Source organism: Carassius carassius, chromosome 47 (assembly GCF_963082965.1).
Source record: "Carassius carassius chromosome 47, fCarCar2.1, whole genome shotgun sequence".
Lineage (NCBI taxonomy): Eukaryota > Metazoa > Chordata > Actinopteri > Cypriniformes > Cyprinidae > Carassius > Carassius carassius.
Genome location: NC_081801.1, coordinates 22,069,483 through 22,094,000, shown reverse-complemented (window position 1 = coordinate 22,094,000; position 24,518 = coordinate 22,069,483). Strand labels below are relative to the sequence as shown.

At 36.4% G+C, this 24,518-nt stretch overlaps 1 protein-coding gene across 1 annotated transcript in view; it reads right to left on the bottom strand.

Moving 5' to 3' along the window:
• clint1b (clathrin interactor 1b) overlaps positions 1-17,664 on the bottom strand; it is a 42,983-nt gene extending 25,319 nt beyond the window's left edge. Inside the window, exon 1 of the mRNA XM_059542762.1 lies at positions 17,456-17,664. Coding sequence (XP_059398745.1) covers positions 17,456-17,496 — 41 coding nt within the window. The 5' untranslated portion in view covers positions 17,497-17,664. The remainder of the gene's footprint in view (positions 1-17,455) is intronic.
• Positions 17,665-24,518: the final 6,854 nt, after the last annotated feature.

The following is a 24,518-nucleotide window of genomic DNA, read 5'->3' as shown; positions in this document are numbered from 1 at the left end:
CCGAACCGTGATTTTTGCGTACCGTTACACCCCTAATAAAAATGCACTGCTATTTTTCACTATCATAATATCTTAAGTTAAAGTTAAAACAAACTTTTATTTTGGCAGTTTGCCGTGAAGATTGTTGAGTTTTAGTGTGTATTTGACAGTAGATTTGGGAAAAGCTTGTGAAGTGATTATCAGAACAGCTGTGGAGATAAAGTTCAAGTGGACTAGTGTTGGGCGATAAGGTCATTTTTCAAATCGTCATATCGTCAGCCTGTGAGATCGATGATACACGATATTATCGTCCATGGGTGGAGCGAGAGAGACTCTTTGTTCTTGTAATAACTTAAATATTTGGTGTTTTAAACCTTGCAGGTGCGCGAGAGAGAGCCGATGGAATCCAATAATCGAAAAAATATACTTTCAAACATACTGATAAACTAACGTTAAATATAAAAATACTATATTTAAAACAGCTAGTTCATATATAGTCAGACGCAACTGTCATATCACGCGTCCTGTGACAAATTTGCCGCATCTGCGCACAGAAGTTATCAGTCTAAATGTTCTGCAAAATCAGTCAACGGTGAAAAATCAATAGTAGATTTCTTTTAAAGTCCAACAGTTTAACGCTAATATTGGACATTAAATATAAAGTATTCAAAACAGGTAAGTTGATATATTTGGAGTAAAGTTAAATTGAACTGATGCATTAGTCATACAGCGCTCCGGACTGCACGCCTCATGACGAGCTTGACGCACCGCCACAGAAACAAGAATGAGATGTATTCTAACATAACTGGCATTAAACTCAGTTAGTCAGGGGCTCGTTTAAATTATAGCAATTGTTAAAGTGCAACAAAATACCTTATATGTGCAGAGGATGTACATCTGTTTGTGGATAGACTTTGTAACGGCCAAAACGATGTATTTTGCATGCATCACATTATAGTGCGGAGTACATTAAAATAATAACAAGGCAGCAGAGCGAACTTATCATCCACAGTGGTTCTCACGTAGTCCTTCTATGTCATCACCACATAGTGTGTGTTATAAGTTAAGTGATCAGTCTTTAAGAGAAGGACTACATGAGAACCACTATGGATGATAAGTTCGCTCTGCCGGCTTGTTATTACTTTGTCTTTACTTTATTTGTACTCTCCTGGGGGCGGGCTTAACAGTGTTCTACTCATATTGGATAGTGAGCTTTTGGTGGACAGGTGCTCTCTGACCTGGAAGTACAGACGTCACTCTGTGGTGCACATATTGGAAAGATGAGCTCTCAGGAGAGACACGGAGCGGCATCATCTTCCTCCTTGTGAATGACAATAATAACCCGCAACGAGCTGTTGCACACTGTAACATGAATAAAACTTCTATCGATGTTATTGGTTACTTCAGTAACACAAGCTTACTTCAAGCTGCCTTGAAGGACAAGCTGAGGAGGAAGATGACGCTGCTTCGTGTCTCTCCTGAGAGCTCATCTTTACAGACTGAGACGATCGAAGGTCAAATATTATTTAGATATTTAGTAATACAAAGCACAACGTATTGCATACAAATCACAGCGAGAGCTTTCCAATATGCGTGCCACTGAGTGATGTCTGTACTTCCAGGTCAGAGAGCACCTGTCCATCAAAAGCTCACTATCCAATCAAGAGTAGATAACTGTTAAGCCCGTCCCCAAGAGAAGTTTGTGTCAAAACACCAAATGAAAAACTGCGAAGCGTAAGCGAAATCTGTAGCAATGCATTCAGAATCCACGATTAGCGAAAACTAATCTTTGAAAAACATTAACAAAGAATGAAGCATATTTGAAGAGAATGTTAAATTTGTGTGACAGTTTTTTTTTATTTTCATTGTATTTTTCTTCTTTTGTAATGGCATATTTTTGATGGTTTCTGAAAAAGTTTTGTTCAGTTTTATAAAGTTACGTACATTTTTTTTTTAAGCAAATATAATTCCATATTCATTAAGCCGACCATCCAATCAGACTGATCTATCTCACTGACTGACTATTCAATAAGTTCAAATGGCCAAAAATCTGCAGTTAAGGGTCTGACTAATGCCAAAGCAGTGGAACACAATGCAAAAATTAGGCTAACAGGCACTCAAAGATGGCCTGACAATGGCTTATTGAACATGGCCTTAAAGGGATAGTTCACCCTAAAAAGAAAATTCTGTCATTGATTACTCACCCTCAAGTCATTCCAAATCCACAAGACTTTCATTCATCTTCAGAACACAAATTAAGATATGGATGAGAAGGAGAAGAATTGTTGAACAAAGTTGTTATTTTTTATTTCTGTGCGCACAAAAAGTATTCTCGTAGCTTTGTAAAATTACGGTTGAACTACTGATGTCACATGGACTATTTTACTGATGTCCTAACTATGTTTCTGGACCTTGATATGGTAGTACCCTTGTTGTGTATGTTAAGAGTCAAAGAGCTCTCGGAATGAATCAAAAATATCTTAATGTGTGTTCCGAAGACGAACGAAGGTCTAACGGGTTTGGAACGACTTGGGGATGTGTAATTAATGACAGAATTTAAATTTTTGGGTGAACTATCCCTTTAAGCCCAGACTAAACAGTGCATCCTACTAATAGACAACCAGCATGGATGAAGCCTGTAAATAATAGATCAATGCCACATCATCTGAAAATGACATACTTAAAATCCAGAACCACACGCACAAGACTGCAGAGGTGGTCCTTGACGGATGTTTATCATGCTTACTCTCAAAACAGCTGCAAACACTTTCCATAATCATTACTAATGTGAAAGTGTGTCTTTTTCCGCCTTACTCTCACAATCCAAAGGGCAAAGAGGGTGGGAGGGTGAAAGTGAACTTCTGGAAGTTATTACATACAGTCTAGTGGTGCTGGATGATGTGCAGTAAAAAAAGGAATGCTGGCAGGTGGGCAACATGCATCTCACTGGGACATGGAAACAGGTGGTCTGGTAAAGACAACGCAGATGATTTGCAAAATCAGGTCTGAGCCAAATCAATGACTTCAGCAAAAAGTGGCAACAAAGAAATTGATCCTGCTCATCTGCGTCACTTTCAGGCTTCGAGGGTGGTGTGGTCTTCCCAATGGATCAGTTTTACTTAATGGAAGAGCAAATTCAATCTGTAAACACTTTCAAAAATAAAACCTCAAAATTCCTTAAGTAAATCAGGCAGTTCAGATAGAGACCAATGCTGCACATATGGCCTTGATGACTGAAAGATGGATCTAATTGTGTGGCAGCTGGCAAGGAAGGATGTCAAGGTATTTAACCAGCACTATTCCATAAAAAGCCACACTGACATTCATCTAACAGCTTCATTACACCATGTTGACCATGTATGTTGAGCAGGGCTGTACAAAATCAACCTTTGGGCCTTATTCACGAAACGCAAGCAGAATGAATGTGTAAATTAGGGATGCACGATAAATATCGCTCGATATTTAATGTGCATTTTGTCAGTAAAGCCAGTTCTGTAATCAGCTGTAAATCTCTACACGTGACAAGCACTGCAAAACATGCGCAAAATAGGATTGTGGTTTGGCGCAGCTTGTCAGTGAACAACGGTTCGGTGTAGTAAATGCTGCTCCATGTGAAATCATGCATGTGTAGAGATTTACCGCTGATTACAGAACTTGCTTTACTGACAAGATGCGCATTAAATATCGGGCGATATTTATCGTGCATCCCAAGTGTAAATCGATTAGAAAAATCATTAACATGTAAACTGTCACATTCAAATCATACAATTTAGATTAGGCATGTAACGATTAACCGTGAGCCGGTTGAAAATCGATACAAATATATGAATGCATCTCTAAGGGGAACTGACTGTCTTTGAAAAAGTTTCGATGATATTTTCTTTTAATCTCATCTCGATATAATATTACATCAGTGTTCATAAGCGCTACTCTGCTTTGTTTACAGTGGTAACCAAGGAATGCTGTATTGTTGCTGTTCCTTAAGTGCCACCTGCTGTCAGAGCATGAATCTGCATCTCATTCAGAGCTTCTGCTCTTTGTTTCTGCAGAGGTTTTATGTTGTACAGTTTCACAAAACATCCTGTTTTTGTTTTAAAATTTCAAATAATGCAATTTAATTTAGATTTAAAAAAAAACTTCATATACAGAGTATTCAGCATCTCTGTATCGTGATTCAAATGCAGTGGGTCCCTCTTATTTTAAATGGAAAGATCACAGGAAGGCTTTGTTTATATTAAGTTTTTTTTTCTTTGTCTTATTTCATTAGATTTAGGGCTTGTTTTAAAATGTAAAAGTTTTGTTATTTGTCATATTTCTGTTTCACAAAGAAATGTGCAGCATTTTATCCAAGCAATAATAAAAGGATACCTTTTCATTTATAATTTTCTTGAATCTTATTTTGCTTAGGAAAAAAAATTGTGAGAAAATTGAAGTTGACTAAATCGTTACATCCCTAATTTAAATACGAATTAGGGCTGCAACAAATAATTATTTAGATTATCGATTAATCTAACGATTATTGGTATGATTATTGGTCGTTTATTTCACTGATAAATCAGTAGACTTTATACAGCTTTTGCAATTAGTTAAAATATTGAGTTATACAGTGGGTACGGAAAGTATTCAGACTCCCTTAAATTTTTCACTCGTTGTTATATTGCAGCCATTTGCTGAAAATCATTTAAGTTCATTTTTTTCCTGAATGTACACACAGCACCCCATATTGACACAAAAACAGAATTGTTGACATTTTTGCACATTTATTAAAAAAATGAAAAACTGAAATATCACATGGTCCTAAGTATTCAGACCCTTTGCTCAGTATTTAGTAGAAGCACCCTTTTGATCTAATACAGCCATGAGTCTTTTTGGGAAAGATGCAACACGTTTTTCACACCTGGACTTGGGGATCCTCTGCCATTTCTCCAATCAGGTTGGATAGTAAACGTTGGTGGACAGCCTTTTTCAGAGATGCTCAATTGGGGTTAAGTCAGGGCTCTGGCTGGGCCATTCAAGAACAGTCACAGAGTTGTTGTGAAGCCACTCCTTAGTTATTTTAGCTGTGTGCTTAGGGTCATTGTCTTGTTGGAAGGTGAACCTTCGACCCAGTCTAAGGTCCTGAGCACTCTGGAGAAGGTTTTCGCACAGCAAAGGGTCTGAAAACTTAGGACCATGTGATATATCAGTTTTTCTTGTTTAATAAATCTGCAAAAATGTCAACAATTCTGTGTTTTTCTGTCAATATGGGGTGCTGTTTGTACATTAAGGAGGAAAAAAATCTAATCGTTTCAGCTCTAATACAGATGTTATGCACAATGTACTTTACTCATATAAGGAACTGTTAATCTATATATGTATTAAATTAAATTTAAATTAAATTTTTATTAAAATCATCTATCTATCTATCTATCTATTTATAGATATATCGCAAGGCGACACAAAACATTTTCTGCTGGCTTTGCACGAGAATCAACAGTCAACTAGATTCTGGAATACATTTTTGTGATTTAAAGATATTATTAATTGCACTTTAACCTTAAACATCAGAGTTGTAACAGTCATGATGTGAAAGACAAAAAAAGGAATAATAAATACAGTAGTATGTGTAATTACGGTAAAATCTGTTGTTCTGCACAAGTTATGGAAACACTTAACAATAAATTGCTTGATAGTTTAAAGGTCAATGAAATAGTCAAGTAAAAGTATGCAAGACAGAGAAAAACTTTTACAAATCTAGTTTGAAATGCATGTGCCAAAGCTTAAAAATAAAAGTACAGTTAATAACTTTAAAATGTTATGTGGTTAAACCATCAGGAAAAATGTTATATTATAACCCTTTTTCATGCATACAGTCTTGGCCAAAACTTTTGAGAATTACATAAATATTGGAAATTGGAGAAGTTGCTGCTTAAGTTTTTATAATAGTAATTTGCATATACTCCAGAATGTTATGAAGAGTGATCAGATGAATTGCATAGTCCTTCTTTGCCATGAAAATTAACTTAATCCCAAAAAAACTTTCCACTGCATTTCATTGCTGTCATTAAAGGACTTGCTGAGATCATTTCAGTAATCGTCTTGTTAACTCAGGTGAGAATGTTGACGAGCACAAGGCTGGAGATCATTATGTCAGGCTGATTGGGTTAGAATGGCAGACTTGACATGTTAAAGGAGGGTGATGCTTGAAATCATTGTTCTTCCATTGTTAACCATGGTGACCGGCAAAGAAACGCGTGCAGCCATCATTGCGTTGCATAAAAATGGCTTCAGCTGAGGATTCAGCTGCGGGATCGGAGTGCCACCAGTGCAGAGCTTGCTCAGGAATGGCAGGAGGCAGGTGTGAGCGCATCTGCACGCACAGTGAGGCCAAGACTTTTGGAAGATTGCCTGGTGTCAAGAAGGGCAGCAAAGATGCCACTTCTCTCCAAAAAAAAACATCAGGGACAGATTGATCTTCTGCAGAAAGTATAGTGAATGGACTGCTGAGGACTGGGGCAAAGTCATATACTCCGATGAAGCCCCTTTCCGATTGTTTGGGGCATCTGGAAAAAGGCTTGTCCGGAGAAGAAAAGGTGAGTGCTACCATCAGTCCTGTGTCATGCCAACAGTAAAGCATCCTGACACCATTCATGTGTGGGGTTGCTTCTCATCCAAGGGAGTGGGCTCGCTCACAATTCTGCCCAAAAACACAGCCATGAATAAAGAATGGTACCAAAACACTCTCCAACAGCAACTTCTTACAACAATCCAACAACAGTTTGGTGAAGAACAATGCATTTTCCAGCACGATGGAGCACCGTGCCATAAGGCAAAAGTGATAACTAAGTGGCACGGGGACCAGAATGTTGAAATTTTGGGTTCATGGCCTGGAAACTCCCCAGATCTTAATCCCATTGAGAACTTGTGGTCAATCCTCAAGAGGCGTGTGGACAAACAAAAACCCACTAATTCTGACAGACTCCAAGAAGTGATTATGAAAGAATGGGTTGCTATCAGTCAGGATTTGGCCCAGAAGTTGATTGAGAGCATGCCCAGTCGAATTGCAGAGGTCCTGAAAAAGAAGGGCCAACACTGCAAATACTGACTCTTTGCATAAATGTCATGTAATTGTCGATAAAAGCCTTTGAAACGTATGAAGTGCTTGTAATTATATTTCAGTACATCACAGAAACAACTGAAACAAAGATCTAAAAGCAGTTTAGCAGCAAACTTTTTGAAAACTAATATTTATGTAATTCTCAAAACTTTTGGCCACGACTGTACATGTGAGTAATCATTAATCATAAAAAAATATATATAAAATACTTGTCTGCCTCATATGTTGTGGTTCAACTTAAACCTTATTAAGCATCTGTGATATGGTTTGCTATAAATAACACGTAAAACAAACATCTATCTGCTCTCTGTTTAAACTAAACTCATTTAAGCTCAGCCAGTTTAAACATTTAAGAGCCAGAGCTTGTGCGCTCAGTGAGAAGATTTGTGCATGCGCTCATCTGATGCGCTCAAACCCACCCCTCAGAACGCACAGCTCTCTCTGAAGTATTGTGTTTAAATGGACAAATTCACAAAAAATATTTATGTCAAAATGCCCGTCTTGGTAAATATCCTACAGCAGACATAGCCGGCTGAACATAGGCCTGCTGTATCAGTGACAGTCTTTATATTAATCAAACAGCAACAACAAAGAAATAATTCACTGCTCTTGATTGAAAAGCTTTTGTAACTTTAATAAAGAACAATATTTAATTTATACAGTCAAATATGCAATGCTGTTTTACATTTGATTACTTTATTCGATTTGTGTTCCTAAAACTAATACTAGACCTTCCTAAAAAAATTGAAAATTGAAAATCACTGTTTATTTAATTTGTATTCATTTTCTGCCAGCAGGAGGCACTTTTAGAGCAGAAGAGATGGAACGCTCCGCTCACAGACGCTGCTTTATCAGGCAATACATGGAAGATGAAATGAAAATGATATTGAAAATTTTCTGAAAACAGTCGGTTTCCTTCTGAAATAGTGATATAAAAACACCCGCACCGGTTTTTGATTTTTAAACGTGCATTGCTCATGTTTATTCAACAAGTCAAAGCCTTTTGCAAAATCTATTTGACAATCAGGCACAAAAGTTGTAAATTTACTGGCGTGACCACAAACAAACATCCAAGGTATCACAGAGTTGTGTCTATTCTTTGGCTGTTTCAATGCCAAGCAAGAGTTCATGATAGAGGGATTGGCAATCGATGTTATTCAATGTAGAAAGAGCGCTGCAAAGTTGGGCTAAGATTACAAGGAAAATCTCAGGCAAATGAATAATGAATGATGTTGGTTTATGCAAGCAAGCGGCCTGTAAAGCAGTCACACACACATAATAAATACATTCCAGACACACATATGGTGCGGTGTACTGTGCTGCACATATTCCACTGGAATATTTAATATGCAGGAAAGACAAAAGCAAAAGAGGCAGGCTTTCTTTTGCACAAAGGGAAGGGGGCACAGACAGGCGTAGGGGCGTCTTGCCATCCTTTGCATCCACAACCTCTTTGTTCTATGGGCCTGCCGAGATTTACTCTCCACTTCTTTTATTGTCTCCTTCGCTGTTTTTCGCTAGAATGAATGGGTGTACTTACACATTCACTGTGGAGCTATGGCCTGCGAAAAACCCACAACAAACTCAAGACTTCTCACATGAAAGCTCTCTGAGTGGTTTCAGCTTTCCTGCTCCGCCACCTCAAACTAAAAAGACTACCTACAGCTTCAGAGGAAAGCAAAGGTCTGGAGTAAACTTTACGATGGAGATGAGGATGGTGGTGGTTTATAATAAGTATGATGGAGAGAGAACGAAAGCACCAGCTAAGAGATGAAAGCAGTGATACCTGGACAAGGGAAAGTTTGCTAGGGAAAGAAGTCCCAAGAGATGTGAATTATGAAGATGGGTGATTCTGAGTTGGGGCTAGCACTGGGTTTTTCGCTCAACAACACACACACACACACACACACACACACACACACATATATAAATATATGGATGAAATATTTCCTTTCAAATATATGATGGAACTTTTTATTTTATTTAATTTTTTTATTAGCATTTCTCAATACTGATTTCTTTTTCTTTTTTCTATTCCTTGTTTTTTCTGAGATTGCTACAAATGCAAAAAGGGCATCTTTAAAGACAGAATACTTTCAGTACCTGTTGACAACCTTTCCTTTACGATTCAATTTGATTACAGTTCAAAGGATAATGGATTAGATTTTTTGGATATGTTAGGTTTAAGCTTCTCTCTGAGCAAGATTTCTCAGAGTATTTGCAGGTCTGTAGACAAGGGTATGTCTGATTCTTCTGTTTCTGGTTGTTTCATCAATGCTAGGGCCAAAAGATGCCAACCCAGGTTACTGGGCTGCCCAAAACCGTTGTAAGTCTGGCCAAAAAGCACCAAAGCCACTAAATGGGTTATGTCCAATCTTCTTTCTTTAATGAATGTTGTGAGATTACAGAATTTGCAAGGACTGTGTAAATGGAAATGCAGAAATAGCACAGAATGTACATTAATGTGTAAAAAGCATCACAGATATGACAACTCTCCCTTACATTTGTGACATTTCTGAATAAAGCACTTTCATTACGTTTCACCCTACTAGAATTGATGCTGTAAAGTTATCATATTCATAAGTGTAACAAGTCATTTGCATGTGAAAGTAGAAACACATTCAATTCAGGGCTGATTATAACGTGCACGTTAACTTATGGTGCAATATCCAATATCGAATATAACAATATCCAGCTGGCAGAAAATTTATTTGCAGTCTGTGGGAAACACTGGTGTCTGTCAGTAAACAGAAACAAAAAGCATGTTTTAGAATTGTTTGAGCCATTTATTATTACTCTAAATAGAAAAAAAAGAACAAAAAGAAAAAGAAAATTGGCCAAATATATCGGCCAAACAAAATCTGCATCATATATCGGCCATTGGACGCACCTTTTTTCTAAATATTGGCATCAGCATCGGCCAGTGAAAGACCCATATCGGTTGACCTCAAGCTAGTATGCAGCGTTTCACTTCATTTTTGTGCTGCACGAAAGAAAACCAGACGGCAGATAGTGGACTTCCTATTTTTCTTTAGGCTTATTTTACAAAGCACAAAGATTTCTTTTTATTGTGAATGTACACAAATAAAGGCAAACCTTTTATAATTTAGATTATCTTTATGACTTAAAGGAGTAGTTACTTCCTCCGTTAGAAGAAAAAAAAGTAAGTGTTTGCGCAAGTGTTTGCGTCGGCATCAAATGCGCAAACACAGTTAAGCATTGCTACCTTGACAATGCAGCCTGTTCATTATCATAATAAAATACAGTCAGTCAAATATATATAAAAAAAAAAAAATCACACTTGAAAAATCTGTGCCGTCAAGTGTTATCAGCCTTGATGTCATGTAAAACATTTTGTTTTATGTGGATATTGTAACGTTAGTGAAGTAGGCTACATAATAAAACACTGGTAAAAATATATATAAATACAAGTTGCTTTAGATAAAAGCATCTGCTAAAAGCGTAAATATAAATGTATTAAATAATATTTTGGCATTCAAATACAATCGTGAATATGGAAGCATTTGATTTTGTGTTAAATTAAAGACCCAGCATTGGTTTCAGTTTGTTTTAGCTTAAATGAATTTGTTTCGGAATATCTAATCATGCAGTTACCATAATCAAGTCTGTGTGTAGTAATGTCATGACTTGGCATTCAAGTGGAAAATTAACTAGGGGTTCTCCGATCACGACCGGCCGATCATTAATGCGCATCTCGTCAGTAAAGCCGGTTCTCTAATCAGCGGTAAATTCCATCAGGTGAGTGATTTCACATAGAGCAGCTGTTACTACACAGAGCCATTGTTAACTGAGAAGATGCGCAAATAAACGCTGAAAATGAACGTGGATTTGCGCAGCTTCTCAGTTAACAATGGCTCTGTGTAGTAACAGCTGCTCTATGTGAAATCACGCACCTGATGGAATTTACTGCTGATTAGAGAACCGGCTTTACTGACGAGATGCGCATAACGATCGGCCGATCGTGATAGGAGCACCCCTAAAATTAACATGACAATTTTCCTGTTGGAAATGTGCTAGACAGTTTAGTTTGGGGTGGATTTAAACCTAATTTATGATTCTCATCTGTTGGTTGTTGAAATGTTGGAGTATTACCAAATTAAGTCACTGTGATTGTGCATCACTCCCCACCATCTCCCAGCAGCCAAAAACTGATCCACTGAGTTTGGTCAAACATACATAAAACTGGCTCAGGTTGGGCAAACCGATTACAAAGCAATACACTCAATAATACTTCCAAAAACTATAGAATAGGGGTGGGCGATATATCATTTAGACGATAATATCCAAATTGTTGTCTGGACGATATGCAAAATTGGGATATCGAATATTTCATAATTTGTACAATCCGTACTCCCAAACATGAAAAGAGCTGAAGGAAGTTAAAGAGAAAACAAATAACGCACACTATAACCTTCTAAACAATTATATGTAGCGATTTTAATAATGTAGGGGTTTGTTTGACTATGTTTTTTTTTTTTAAATCACGATCTTTCCTCAATGAGTAAGCTGCTACTAATTTGCAATACAACTACGGAGTTCTTACCTGTGTGTTATGACGTTTCTTAGTTGAAGCAACAATCCAAAAACGTAAAGAGTAAAGCCGATGTACGATTAATAAAATAGCTGCTAGAAAAGGCAAAATATGCGTGGTTTGCTGAAAACTTAAGTCTGAAGTTAAAAAGTTTTTCTTAAATGTCTGTGGCGTCCTCAAGTGGCGAGCTTCGTGATTGCATCATTAGAAAAATTGTCCAAAAGAGTCCAAAAGATGGGATACATTTTTCCCAAGAGATCCACCGGAATAGCCACCGAATACGAACCGGGCTTCTTTTAACTAGGGCTGGGTACCGAAAAACTTCGATACTATGAGTATCGAAAAATTATTTATCTTTCAGTGCCAAATTTTGGTTCCAAAAGCCAACCGGCTGTTTTTTTTTTTTTTTGCCAAGTGGCTGTGTCTGTGTGAGCTTGTAGCATTCGTGCATGTAAGGACCTAAATTCCCCGTGATTGGCTGTCCACCACCACGTGACGTGACGGGGAGGATTTCTGAAGATACTCTCAGTCACACAACAGTGTAGTTGTTTTTTCTCAAAACATTTCCGTTTTACAATGTATAATATATATATATATATATATATATATATATATATATATATATATATATATATAAAAGAATTCATACATGCAGGGGACTTTTTTTTGCTCCTATCCACTGAACTACTATTTTATAAACTTTTTTCTGTGCAATGTTGCACACACTTTATAATGATCCATTTCATAGAAATAATACTTTTACTAAATTTGCCTAAGCTACGCTGCTTTATATCACTATGCTGCTAATTTTAAGGTTCTAGCGCCTATTTGCGTATGTGTTGGTGTGTGTATGACTGGGTATCTGCATATGTGTTTGTGTGTGAGTGGTTTTAACTGCACCTCAGTACTCAATTTTGTTCCAGCCCACGTATGTTTTGGAATGACAATAAAAATACTTGAATCCTTGAATATTTCATCTCATAAAACAATGTTCTATATTTCTAAAGTGTAAGCACATGACTGTTTCACACTTGCTCTTTTGACTGAAGGCATGAAGAACAGCTGCAGAGCAGATCAGATCGTAACTGTTGAGCAGTGTAGATGCTTTTTTGCAATTGTAGTTTTTATTCTGATTTTATTATACCAATATACATGAGATGGGGTCAATAGCACCAAATATTGTTTCATACTTGCGTGCAGTATTTTTCAGCTTTATTCTGACATAAAAACAGGAGATATTCGTTTCTTCTTGTAATATTCACTGTTTGAAACTAGCTTGATGATCAATGTCATTGTAACTAGAAAAATAATAGGGTAACAGGGTTGATTCATACAACATTTTAACAGATGTCAACTAAACAACCCTGTGGGAATAATGATGGCAACTAGCTTTTATTTCCATTTATAATATATATATATATATATATATATATATATATATATATATATATATATATATATATAGTTAAAGGGGTCCTATTATGCTTTTTCACTTTTTTTAAATTTAGTTAGTGTATTGAAGAAGAGCTGCTTTAGTAGCATATTGTTGCCATGGCGAATAAATGCTGTTTTTTCCTCCCAGGGTTCAAAAAGCCCTTTATTTGTGCTTGCAAAGGTATTGCTAGTTCCTCTTGTTTGTTAACACTCTCAGGATCTGAATCGGACTCAAATTGTTACGGTAAAATTGATGTCATCATCATTAATATTTACAGTTGTGCAGATTAATCTTGTGGTTATGGTAAATGGGGGGGGGGCCAATAGGGTTGCAAAGGGGTGGAAATTTTAAGGTAAATGTCCAGCAATTTTCCAAAAATACCTGGAATATTCCAAAAAATCCTGGAGATTTTCTGGAATGCTATGAAATTTACTGGAAAATTTTCACCTTTTTGCAACGCTATGTGTCAATTCCAGAACACCGTTTTGCCAAATACAACACACTGGGCCAATTAACCAATCAGAGCAAATTTCATCCTTCAGAAAGAGGGATTTCATTGAAACGGTCAACTAACAATCAAACAAAATGCGTTTTTGGAACAATCAAGCACGGAATCCAAATCAAGACACTGTAAAAGGACTTTAATAAAAAAAAAGTCTCTATTAAACACAGCAGAAGCCAGCATCAGCTACTGTTTTCTTACAGTAATTTTAACACACAATCACACATGCACTAGGGTTGTGCCGATAGATGATAGTATCGTGTATCGACGATCGTCAGAGATATCGACATAAGCAGAATTCTCTGTCGATAATCAAGACGATATTAGGCTCATTTTCCTATTAATGTATTAGATTATAATAATAATAACTATTATTTTTATTAGGCTGCTTATTATAATTCGGCTTTTAAACTGCCCAGCTATTTCACTTAATTTCACTGCCCGCATTTCACACACACACCTCGCACGTGCAGGAGGATTAGAGCATGTAGTCGGTGAAGTTGTAACGCTTTGACTCTGATAATTCGTTAAATCCATGAAATGAAAGAGATAGAAAACGACGAGTTGGTGTCCCACACATTTAATGGCTGGTATACGGCAACGCGCTCTTCTCATACATGAGAGATTAACTCTTTCTTGGTGTCACAAATAAAGTAAAGACAAAATAATTAACAAGCCGGCAGAGCGAATTTATCATCCATAGTGCATGGTTCTCACGTAGTCCTTTTCTTAAAGACTGATCACTTAACTTATAAAACATACTATGTGGTGATGACGTAGAAGGACTAGTGAGAACCACTATGGATAATAAATTCAATCTGCCGCCTTGTTATTATTTTCATGCACACCGCACTATAATGTGATGCATGCAAAATACATTGTTTTGGTCGTTACAAAGTCTCCATCCACAAACAGACGTACATCGTCTGCAGATATAAGGTATTTCATTGCACTTTAATAAGTAATCTAAAGGGCCTATATACTGTATGTGCAATATATTAAACGAACCCTCACTAACTGAGTTTAATGCCACAGTTATGTTAGACTGCATCTCATTCTTGTTTCTGTTGCGGTGCGTCGAGCTCGTCATGAGGCGCGCGGTCCGGAGCGCTGTATGACTGATGCAGCAGTTCAATTCAACTTTACTACAAATATATCAACTTACCTGTTTTAAATACTTTATATTTAAATGTTCGTTTATGCCCAATATTAGTGTTTAACTGTTGGACTTTAAATGAAATCTGCTATTGATTTTCACCGTTGACTGATTTTGCAGAACATTTAGACTGATAAATTCCCAGCGCAGATGCGGACGTGCGATATGACAGTTGCGTCCTACTATGTATGAACTAGCTGTTTTAAATACAGTATTTTTATATTCAACGTTAGTTAAATCAGTCAGTATGTTTGAAAGTAATTTTTTTTTTATTATTGGTGACTCCATAGGCTCTCTCTCGCGCACCTGCGCGGTTTAAAACACCAAATAGTTATGCTATGACAAGAACAAAGAGTCTCTCTCTTGCTCCACCCATGCTCGATAATATTGTGTATCGTCGATCTCACGGGCTGACGATATGACGATTTGAAAAATGACCATATCGCCCAACACTAACATACACAAAATAAATTGAGTAAATTTTCACACTTGCTTTCCCTCTGTAGCACAGCTACAGTCTAAGAGATTCATAATAAAACAATTTTGACAAAATAATTGCTGCATATTGGCTTTGCAGGGCAGTATATGAGTGACGTAAACATTAACAACAATGACCAAAAAGTAAGAGTAAATCGTAACACACATTTAAAATTAATTTTCTGTCCAGGGGAGTACAAAAATTTAGAGTTAAAAAGTCAACCAGTAGGTAAGCTAGCAGTACATTCCATTCATCCAGCCCTAAATTAATAAAAAACATCACCATGCTGCACCACAACATTCTATGTTACACCACAAGCAATCTCACAAAATGGAACAAATGCTGCCTGCACCAAGCTAACAAGCTTAATATAACACTTATTTTACTTATTATCGTGGGTATCACTTCAAGGACAAGCAAAAAAGCTTCACCCAACAATACAAAATCAATGCCAATGAAAAGGCAAACTATATCAATATCCATTTCCTTTCAGCTGAATATATGAATGCTTAAAAGATGCCTTCTGCTGTGGCATCCATTACAGTAACTTGACTGCAGGGCTTGTTTGTGCACCAGACACCCAGAGTCAGAAAAATTATGACCAGTAAAATTGTTTGAGCAGTTATTACTGAAAGCATGAACATACATTTACATTTAGTCATTTAGCAGACGCTTTTATCCAAAGCGACTTACAAATGAGAAACCATAAAAAAAAAACATAAACGATAAAAATAAAATATTATTCTAAATTATTTGAATTAATCATTTTTATATCATTTATAAAAAAAGACACCCTTTAGGAGCAAATACATTAAGTTATACATTGAATATTTACATTTTTGCATTTTGTAGCTATACCACAAACCTCTAGTCTTCAAATTCATTTACATTTACATTACATTTTCATAAAAAAATATTTCCTTTTATGCTTGGACATCCTTAGTAGAGGTTAATATCCCTCCAGTATTGGTGAAAGTTTGATATAAAACAGAAATGCTCCACTGAATGGTGCAAACTGAAAAACTACGAAAAACTGGAAAATTTACTATTTCTGTGTAAGTATTGTGAAAAAGGATTGATCAGCATAACAAAATTTAATAGATTTACAAGTACCCTATACAAAAAAAGCAAATGATAAAAAAAAAATCAATTAATTGTCATTAACCATTTTTCTCTTCCCACTATAACCTGCTACTAAAATTGTATAAAAACATTTCTTAACAATTATAAAGCACATAGCCATGCACTAACTTTTTGAGAAAATACATGCAGTGTATCATTGGTCTAGCCAAGAAGTAAAACACATTTCTCTCACAATAATAAAAAAATAACATTTATTTTTAAAATCAAGATTAATATTGAAGTTTCTCATCAATTTGCACCACAAGGTTCTGCCAACACTTACTAAATAAATCAGAAGGACTGATCTGAAATTCATTCATTTTACAGGTGAAGAGCTCCAAGTGTGATGGAGAAAAACAAGGCACACAGGTACTACTAAGGTCATCTGAACGTCGTAATTTTAGGGTTGACAGCTAATAGTCAAATCTGATATAATCAATGTGTGTTGTGATGTTAACGTTGAGCGATATCGTTATCCATTCCCCATACGAATTTATGTTGACTTTAGCTAATAGGCTAATTAGCTAGCATATATAACGGGCCTGTAACCGGTGAACTGTATTGCATTTAAACAACACAATCTTTAACATTATACACACAAATAAAACATATGTGACGGTGCATAAGATGAGGATAAATGCTATCAGAGACCGTTCAAGCTCATCTGCTGCTAAATAGTGAGATGTTTTAGCGGGATAACACTATTGACAAGATGAATGAACAGGTAAGAAGAATATATCTGAAAATTAGTGAGCTGTCTACCTAGTTAACATTTTGAGAGCAATATAGGCAAGGGAAACGTGCCTATAATTCCTTAAATTGCTACACGCTCCTGCCGTCCCCAAAGATGCTGCCTAGGTAGACAGCTCACTGGGGTTTGAAACACAACCAAGAAAAAAACACACGCGTGGAATTGTGTAAATTTAATAGAAGAGCACACATGAACGGGAAGGGGTCATAAATATGTTTAAAATACTGAAATAATAAAAATAAAAGCTCATAATGTTATATTAATCGTGTGGCGCTCGTGTTCAGCTGATGGTGTGTGACGTCACGGGATCCGCACCTTTATAAGTAACGGGCCTCTGCATCGACACACAAGCTCTTTAGAAAGCAAAAGCCCGGGCATACTCACGCTTTATCCACCAGCTCCCTGACTTTCCACATATTCAACATCTCGGCGCCTTAGCAGGGGCTCTCCACCTCAATATCGTGTCGTCCAGTCCGCACTAATACACAGGTGGACTCGGATATCTGTTACCGATAATAACAGAATCCCTCGGCCCCTTCCGCCGCTCCAGTGCTAAACGACACAGCAGCGGATCGCCAGTTACTACGGTGACGCGTATTGTGCGTCAAGGGGGAACGGACGCGTGCATGACGTCGTGTGCGGGCATCATGGGAACTGTAGTTTCTCGACATACGTAACCTTCCAAATGTAGCCCAAAGCACACAATTGTAAATGTTTTAAGCAGAACAGACGAATTATTTATTTCTTCAAATAAATATATGTTACTCTGAACCATAACACACTAACCAGATTAGTGGCTACAATTTATAGTGCTTATCCTGTTTTGTACCTTAAAAAAAGAAAAAGAAAAAAAAAGAGAGAGAGAAATATACAGTATTACAGCAGTTAGAAGACACAAATAAGCTATGTCGAGTTTTCTATCACTCATCAGAAACCTTAGACGGAAATATGTGGTTATTAATTGTACTTTTATGATTTCCAAATAAATACAATGTATTGCTCTAAATTATAATGAATTAAATTAAGTCAATAGCATGTCATCCATGTTTGCAATTATATTGCTGACAAATTAAACCTTGGATTACAATGTTCATGGTATTTGCATTTTACATCTTGGTAATTCAAGGAATATCATAGGTCTACAATGGGACATGTTCAAAACACCATTTTAGACACCATGGCTGTGAAATAAGTAGCTTACTGTCTAGCTTAATACTATATATACCATGTCAACCCTTGTCATTTGACAATACTTTGTAAAAAAAAAAAAAATAAGTAACCATTAGATCCCAACGTGGTTGTTGTTGTTATTGTTGTTATATTATTCTTTGTATTTTAATTAAAGTTATTAAAGGTGACATATCATGAAAATCTGACTTTTCCAGGTTTTAAGTGCTATAATCAGGTCCCTGGTGCATCTAACAACCAAGGAAACGTGAAAAAGATTAACCCAGTAATTTTGTTTTGCTAAGCCTTTTTCTGCAAGCGTCTGAGAAAATGAGTGCTTCAGATTTAGCACCCTTGGTGACGTGGCAAAGAGATCTCATTATAATGTTACCGCCATTTAATCTGTAAGTTTAGACCCATGGCGCCATCATTTTGATTTTGCAAGCGACAACGGTGTACCAGCTCTAATGCCATGGTGAAAGTTTGAGCAAAACATGTTAACTAATCTGTCTTTGGCTGCACAGACAAGAACAGAACAGTATTTAGAGTCCCAGACTCAGAGGAGACAAGAGAGCAGTGGATTTATTGATTTATTTACTGTATATTACTGCTGCCACACAGATATAAAATAAACGTGATTTATTTCCCAGCGGTTTACCTTCACAGATAACCGACTGTTTTTGTAACTCGTGTGTTTTTAACATAAACTTATGTGTGAATGAGAAGTTGATGGAGTACAAAGTCGCTCAGGGTCCATTTCACTTGGTGATGAAGATTTTAAATTTACTTGTATTTTCACTAGAGAAAAACAGACATGCTAACTGGACAAATTTACTGAAATTAGTTACTCAGCATTAGCTTACCAAACCATGCAGCATGTTGTTGTCAACACAGAATATTTTGTGTGGAAAAAACTTGAACATGATGCAAAATCTGTACTGGGAAATGTTTCACCCTTATGCAAAATTAGATGAGACATTCAGACAGCAAATTAGCCACAAAGGGGAAGTCGTGGCCTAGTGGTTAGAGAGTTTGACTCCTAACACTAGGGTTGTGGGTTTGAAACTTAGGTGCCCTTGAGCAAAGCAATCGAACCCCCAACTGCTCCCCGGGCGCCGCAGCATGAATGTCACTCACTTTAAAGATAGTTGCTAATTGTGTTAGAATGTTTTTGTTTTTCTTTACTTATTTACATATTTGTCCATACATGTCCTGCGGCCTCATGCCTACAGCCAAATAATGGATGTCCATAACATACGTTTGCATGTATGATATTGCTTTAATAGATTCATAGATATATTTTATATCACAGAATTTGTGAATTACAAAAATTGTGCAAAAATCAGGAGCCGTGCTTGACAACGGGTTTTAAGTTGCAGCTAGTAATAGTACAAAGTCACTTTGTCTTTCAACTTCTGGCTGTGGAAACTGGGACAAAGCTCACCAAATGTCTCTGTCAAAACTTAATGGACATTTCCAGTACACCCATCAACGAGAGGACGCAAAGCCTTACAACTGCAGTCAAAAACGACATCGCAAGGCATTCAGAAAACACTGATCCTTCATAGCCCAAATATAAAATGGCAGAAAGGAGCCATCCTTGAAAGTCTGTTAATCTGGCAGCACTTTGGCATCCTGATTCCATCACGCTCATATTTGTGATGGACAGCAGACATCAGCGGAGGTTAGGCCACCGGTTTCCTGATGTCATCTCCAATTCAGGGTCCATTTCTCAAGAGTCCGCGTCATATTGCCTCTATGTGTTTATTTCAGTGAAATGCTGAGATTTTAAAGATGAACTCAGATGGAGATAAAAAGGGCAACCTTTCACATAAACACATGGTATAAATAAATCATTAACATGATGACAATCAAACAAGTAAGAAACATCGATGGTCTAGAGTGACAACAGACGCGAGATGGCACTTAATGTTCTCGAAGTCTAGCACTCGAGGAGCTGAGAGACCATTGTGGGCAGGGAGATCTGAAGTCTAGATGGGACATCAGGACACTCAGGAACCATTTGATCGGCTAAACAAAAAGAGAAGTGGCAGAGATTGACAGCTAAGGCTATTTTTTATTCAGTAGTCAAGTCAAGTCAAGTCACCTTTATTTATATAGCGCTTTAAACAAAATACTGTACATTGCGTCAAAGCAACTGAACAACATTCATTAGGAAAACAGTGTGTCAATAATGCAAAATGATAGTTAAAGGCAGTTCATCATTGAATTCAGTGATGTCATCTCTGTTCAGTTAAATAGTGTCTGTGCATTTATTTGCAATCAAGTCAATGATATCGCTGTAGATGAAGTGACCCCAACTAAGCAAGCCGGAGGCGACAGCGGCAAGGAACCGAAACTCCATCGGTAACAGAATGGAGAAAAGAACCTTGGGAGAAACCAGGTTCAGTTGGGGGGCCAGTTCTCCTCTGACCAGACGAAACCAGTAGTTCAATTCCAGTAGTGGTATGACCATTTGGGGGGGGTGGGGGGGGTGTAAAGTGGTAAACAATGTCCACGGGAGGCACTTAGACGGGGGCCAACTGAATGAGAAAGTGCTGTATCATGTTGAAAAGTGATGAGGAGCAAGACAGACGGCCCATTGTCAGTTTACTCACTTCATAACCTTGGTTTTAGCACATCATTGCACTAATAGTCAGTTAATTTCTGTTTTAGCAGGTCCGAATCTGTGCACTGCATTCTGGATTTTGAGGGGAGAATTCTTTAAACAGTGCTGAAAGTACTTTGCTCTTAGCTGAAAACGTCAAATTTATGGCAGCTAGGAAATTGATAAAACTGCGTGTGTACATCCCATGTATGCCTGGCTTTCAGAAACAAATATAGTTATGCATTTTAAAATGGATATTCCACACAAAAATGGAAATTCTGTCATTATTTACTTACTCTCAAGAAAGAAAGTCATACAGTTTTGAACAACAATATGCCTAGAGTAAATAAAGGACTCTTCTTTTTCTTTTTTTATCGTGAGTTAAATATGCCTATAAATGAAGCTGACCTCCATGCAAACAACACATTTCTCAAACAAAAAGTAAAAAATAGCATGATTGTTACAGTGTTATATTAAATTTATAATGAAATTATTTTTATTATTACATATAATATCAGTTAACTACATGTACTAACTACATGGTTAGGGTCAGGATTAGGGTTCGGTTTAGGTTTACTTGCATGTAATTGTGTATAATTTATTGTTATTATAATAGTAAGTACATGTAACACGTGAAACAATCACATATTCTTATATGAGGGTATTTACATTTTACTCCAAAAAGCACCTGTTTTTAAAGATTACCAAGTTTCTATGGTTTTTCTATGAAAAACTTGATGTGCTTGGTGTTAACGTGGCATAGTTCTGAACTATACAAGATAAAGATTTTTGCATGTGCGTTGCATTTTTAATAAACATGGACCAGCAAAAACACAGAAACACACGAACCGTTTCACAATATTTTAGACAATTGTTTCCATATGGCACACACATACAAAGAACAATGGGAAAGTATGCACTGTTTTTATGTATGCTTTGTTTTGTTATAGCAGAAAGCAAAAGAAAATACTGCACCATGTCCGTGACCGCGCACAGTGATTTAGACTGCATTTGTCATGGGAACCTCAGCTGAGTAAACAAGCTCTGTCCATTATCGTTCATAAAACCTGACAGATAGTTCTGGATCGCCAATCTTGTCCATGATTCAGGTCTGTAACCCTTTCAAAACCCACAACCCAAGCCGTAAAAAAAAAAAAAAAAAAAAAAATTCACACACACACACACAACACACACAAAGAAATATATGTTTCATGTGCAAATCAACACAATTTACTGTGTCCAACCTCAATTCGCTTGGGCCTGCCCAATAATAGAAAAGGAATATATATTATATACTATATATTATACTTGTTTTGAAAAACACCAAAAAGTTTAATCATTAGAACTGTTTAAAAATACAACATACAAGAAATTACTAATTTATATTTTAGTTCTCCATAAATGCTTGTCCACTGCATAACAATAGTCACTAAAATTTAGCAAATTACATTTAATATAAATTTGAACTATTATACGTTTTCATTTCAGTGGAATAGGCATGCATTAAGTGTCCAAAAATATAACATTCATTTCACATTTAAGTATATCTTAGTGTGTAATTTCTGCAATATCTGTATGTGTACAATTTTCCAATCAAAATGTTTTAAGGTTGAATATAATTTTCACATTTTTCATTTCATATTTTTATTGTCACACAAATCATTATTTTTTATGCTTATATCTATATTTATTATATATTATACATATTATTATATTTATTCTCTGAATAACTTTGATATTATTTTTATAACAGATTTTAATTATTGAGCTTAAGCATTACTAGGGCAATGCATATGTAATTTACATATATACCGGTAACCACAATGAACATTTATTTTTAATTTAGTAAAGGCATTTAATTCATGAGGACATGTATAGAGATGTTTCATTGAGCAATGTGTGGAGTTTCTAAATCAGTCACCTTTTAAACCATCTGGAAAAAAAATCTGCATCAGGGAATCACAATGGTTGTAGATCATTATTGTGGTTGTTACTACATGTTTTGGCCCTCCAGGTCAAACTGCCCACTGGAGTACTCTAGTGGCCCGTGCGTGGAAGCATGCCAGAGTTTTGTACTGTCCCTCCAAGCTGGAAACAATTGTCACTGTTATGGACAGTTTATGCTGAATTACAGTTGCTGTAATGTTCCTTAGCCCCCTCAGATCCCTTGTCTGAACAGCTGCCCGCAGTTTAGCTTGCCACATAAAAGCTGGCAGTGTTTTAAGGGTGGAGTGTTCCCTTTTACGTCTCAGTTTCTCGTGTTGCTACTCATTTCCAATTTTGACTGATAAACCGACAACGATACAATAAAAAGATGACAATAAACTTTACCGTACTGCCTTTAAAAACAAACTTTATCTTAAAGGGACAGTGCACCCAAACAATTTTTTATCACCTTCATGTCATTCCAGACCAATATGGCTTTATGGAAAGAGAGATACTGAAGATTAAAAAAAAAAAGATACTGTTTTTGTCCATTCAATGGAAGTCAATCCAAAGTAACTCATTACCTCAGTGACTGACATAGTATGAACATACAAACACTAAGACTTTTTTTTTCTAAAATATTTTCTTTTGTGTTTCACAGACACAAGAAAGTTGACACGAGGAAGAGTAAATGATGACAGAATTTTCATTTTTGGGTGAACTATCCCTTTAAGTTAAGCATAAGTGTGGCAGCATTTGGATTCAAAGAGTTATTTCAAGCACAACCAACAAGAGGGAATGCATTCCGGGGTTGTTACCAAAATAAACTGGCTAATAATGCAAAAATGAGCACTTTTTAAGTCACACTGCTAATCTGGCATGTACTGGGACCTGTGCCCATGGGACAAGAAAACTCTTTTGAATTTACAGACTTGTATTGCTTCGTTCATCAACCTTTTAAGGAGATGCAAACTTTGTTTGTACATAGAGAGAAATCTTATAAGAGAACACATCTTTTGAGTTAGCTTGTGAACTCTTTGATTTTACACCCTACCTTAACCTTTTGTTTAGAAATGTGGTAAAGGGATTAACAAAGGCTATAAGAAACAGTGAGAAGTTGAATAAATGCCCCAAGGTCTACCTCTTTGGCTTGTCCACCTGTTGTTGTGAATAAATGTTGGGATGGGAAAAAGACATTATTGTGGAGCTCATTCCAGATTTTGGATTGAAATGTGCTTAGACTGACTCGAGACTGACTCGAGTGTATTTTGTGATGTGCTATTTAACTATGTAGCATAATAATAAGCTTATATTTATCACAGGTTATATTTCCAAGTCCCTCATGTGCACTTAAATCAAAATGATGGAGAATGGTTCAAGAATGGTTAAGCTGCTGGTAATGTGATTTTTAGATATTAATAAGTTCTTGATTTTACATGGGTTCCTCTGGGTTCTTTAAAGCACCAGTTCTTAGGTTTTCTGTAGTAGGGATTTTCAAATAGGAATTATACATTAAACAGTCTATATTATGCATTTTCATAAAACTGAAAATACAACTTACACTTCAATAAATATTATTAGCTCAAAACCGTATACAGCTTTTGTGTTTGTGTACACTGGTAACACATAAAACTGATTTCTGTACAAAAACAAGCCAATGTTGATTGATGCACAATTCTCATCTGTTAATTTAGCCTGCACAAATTCCTTTAAAGCATATAACATATTTGTAGAAATTATAATAGA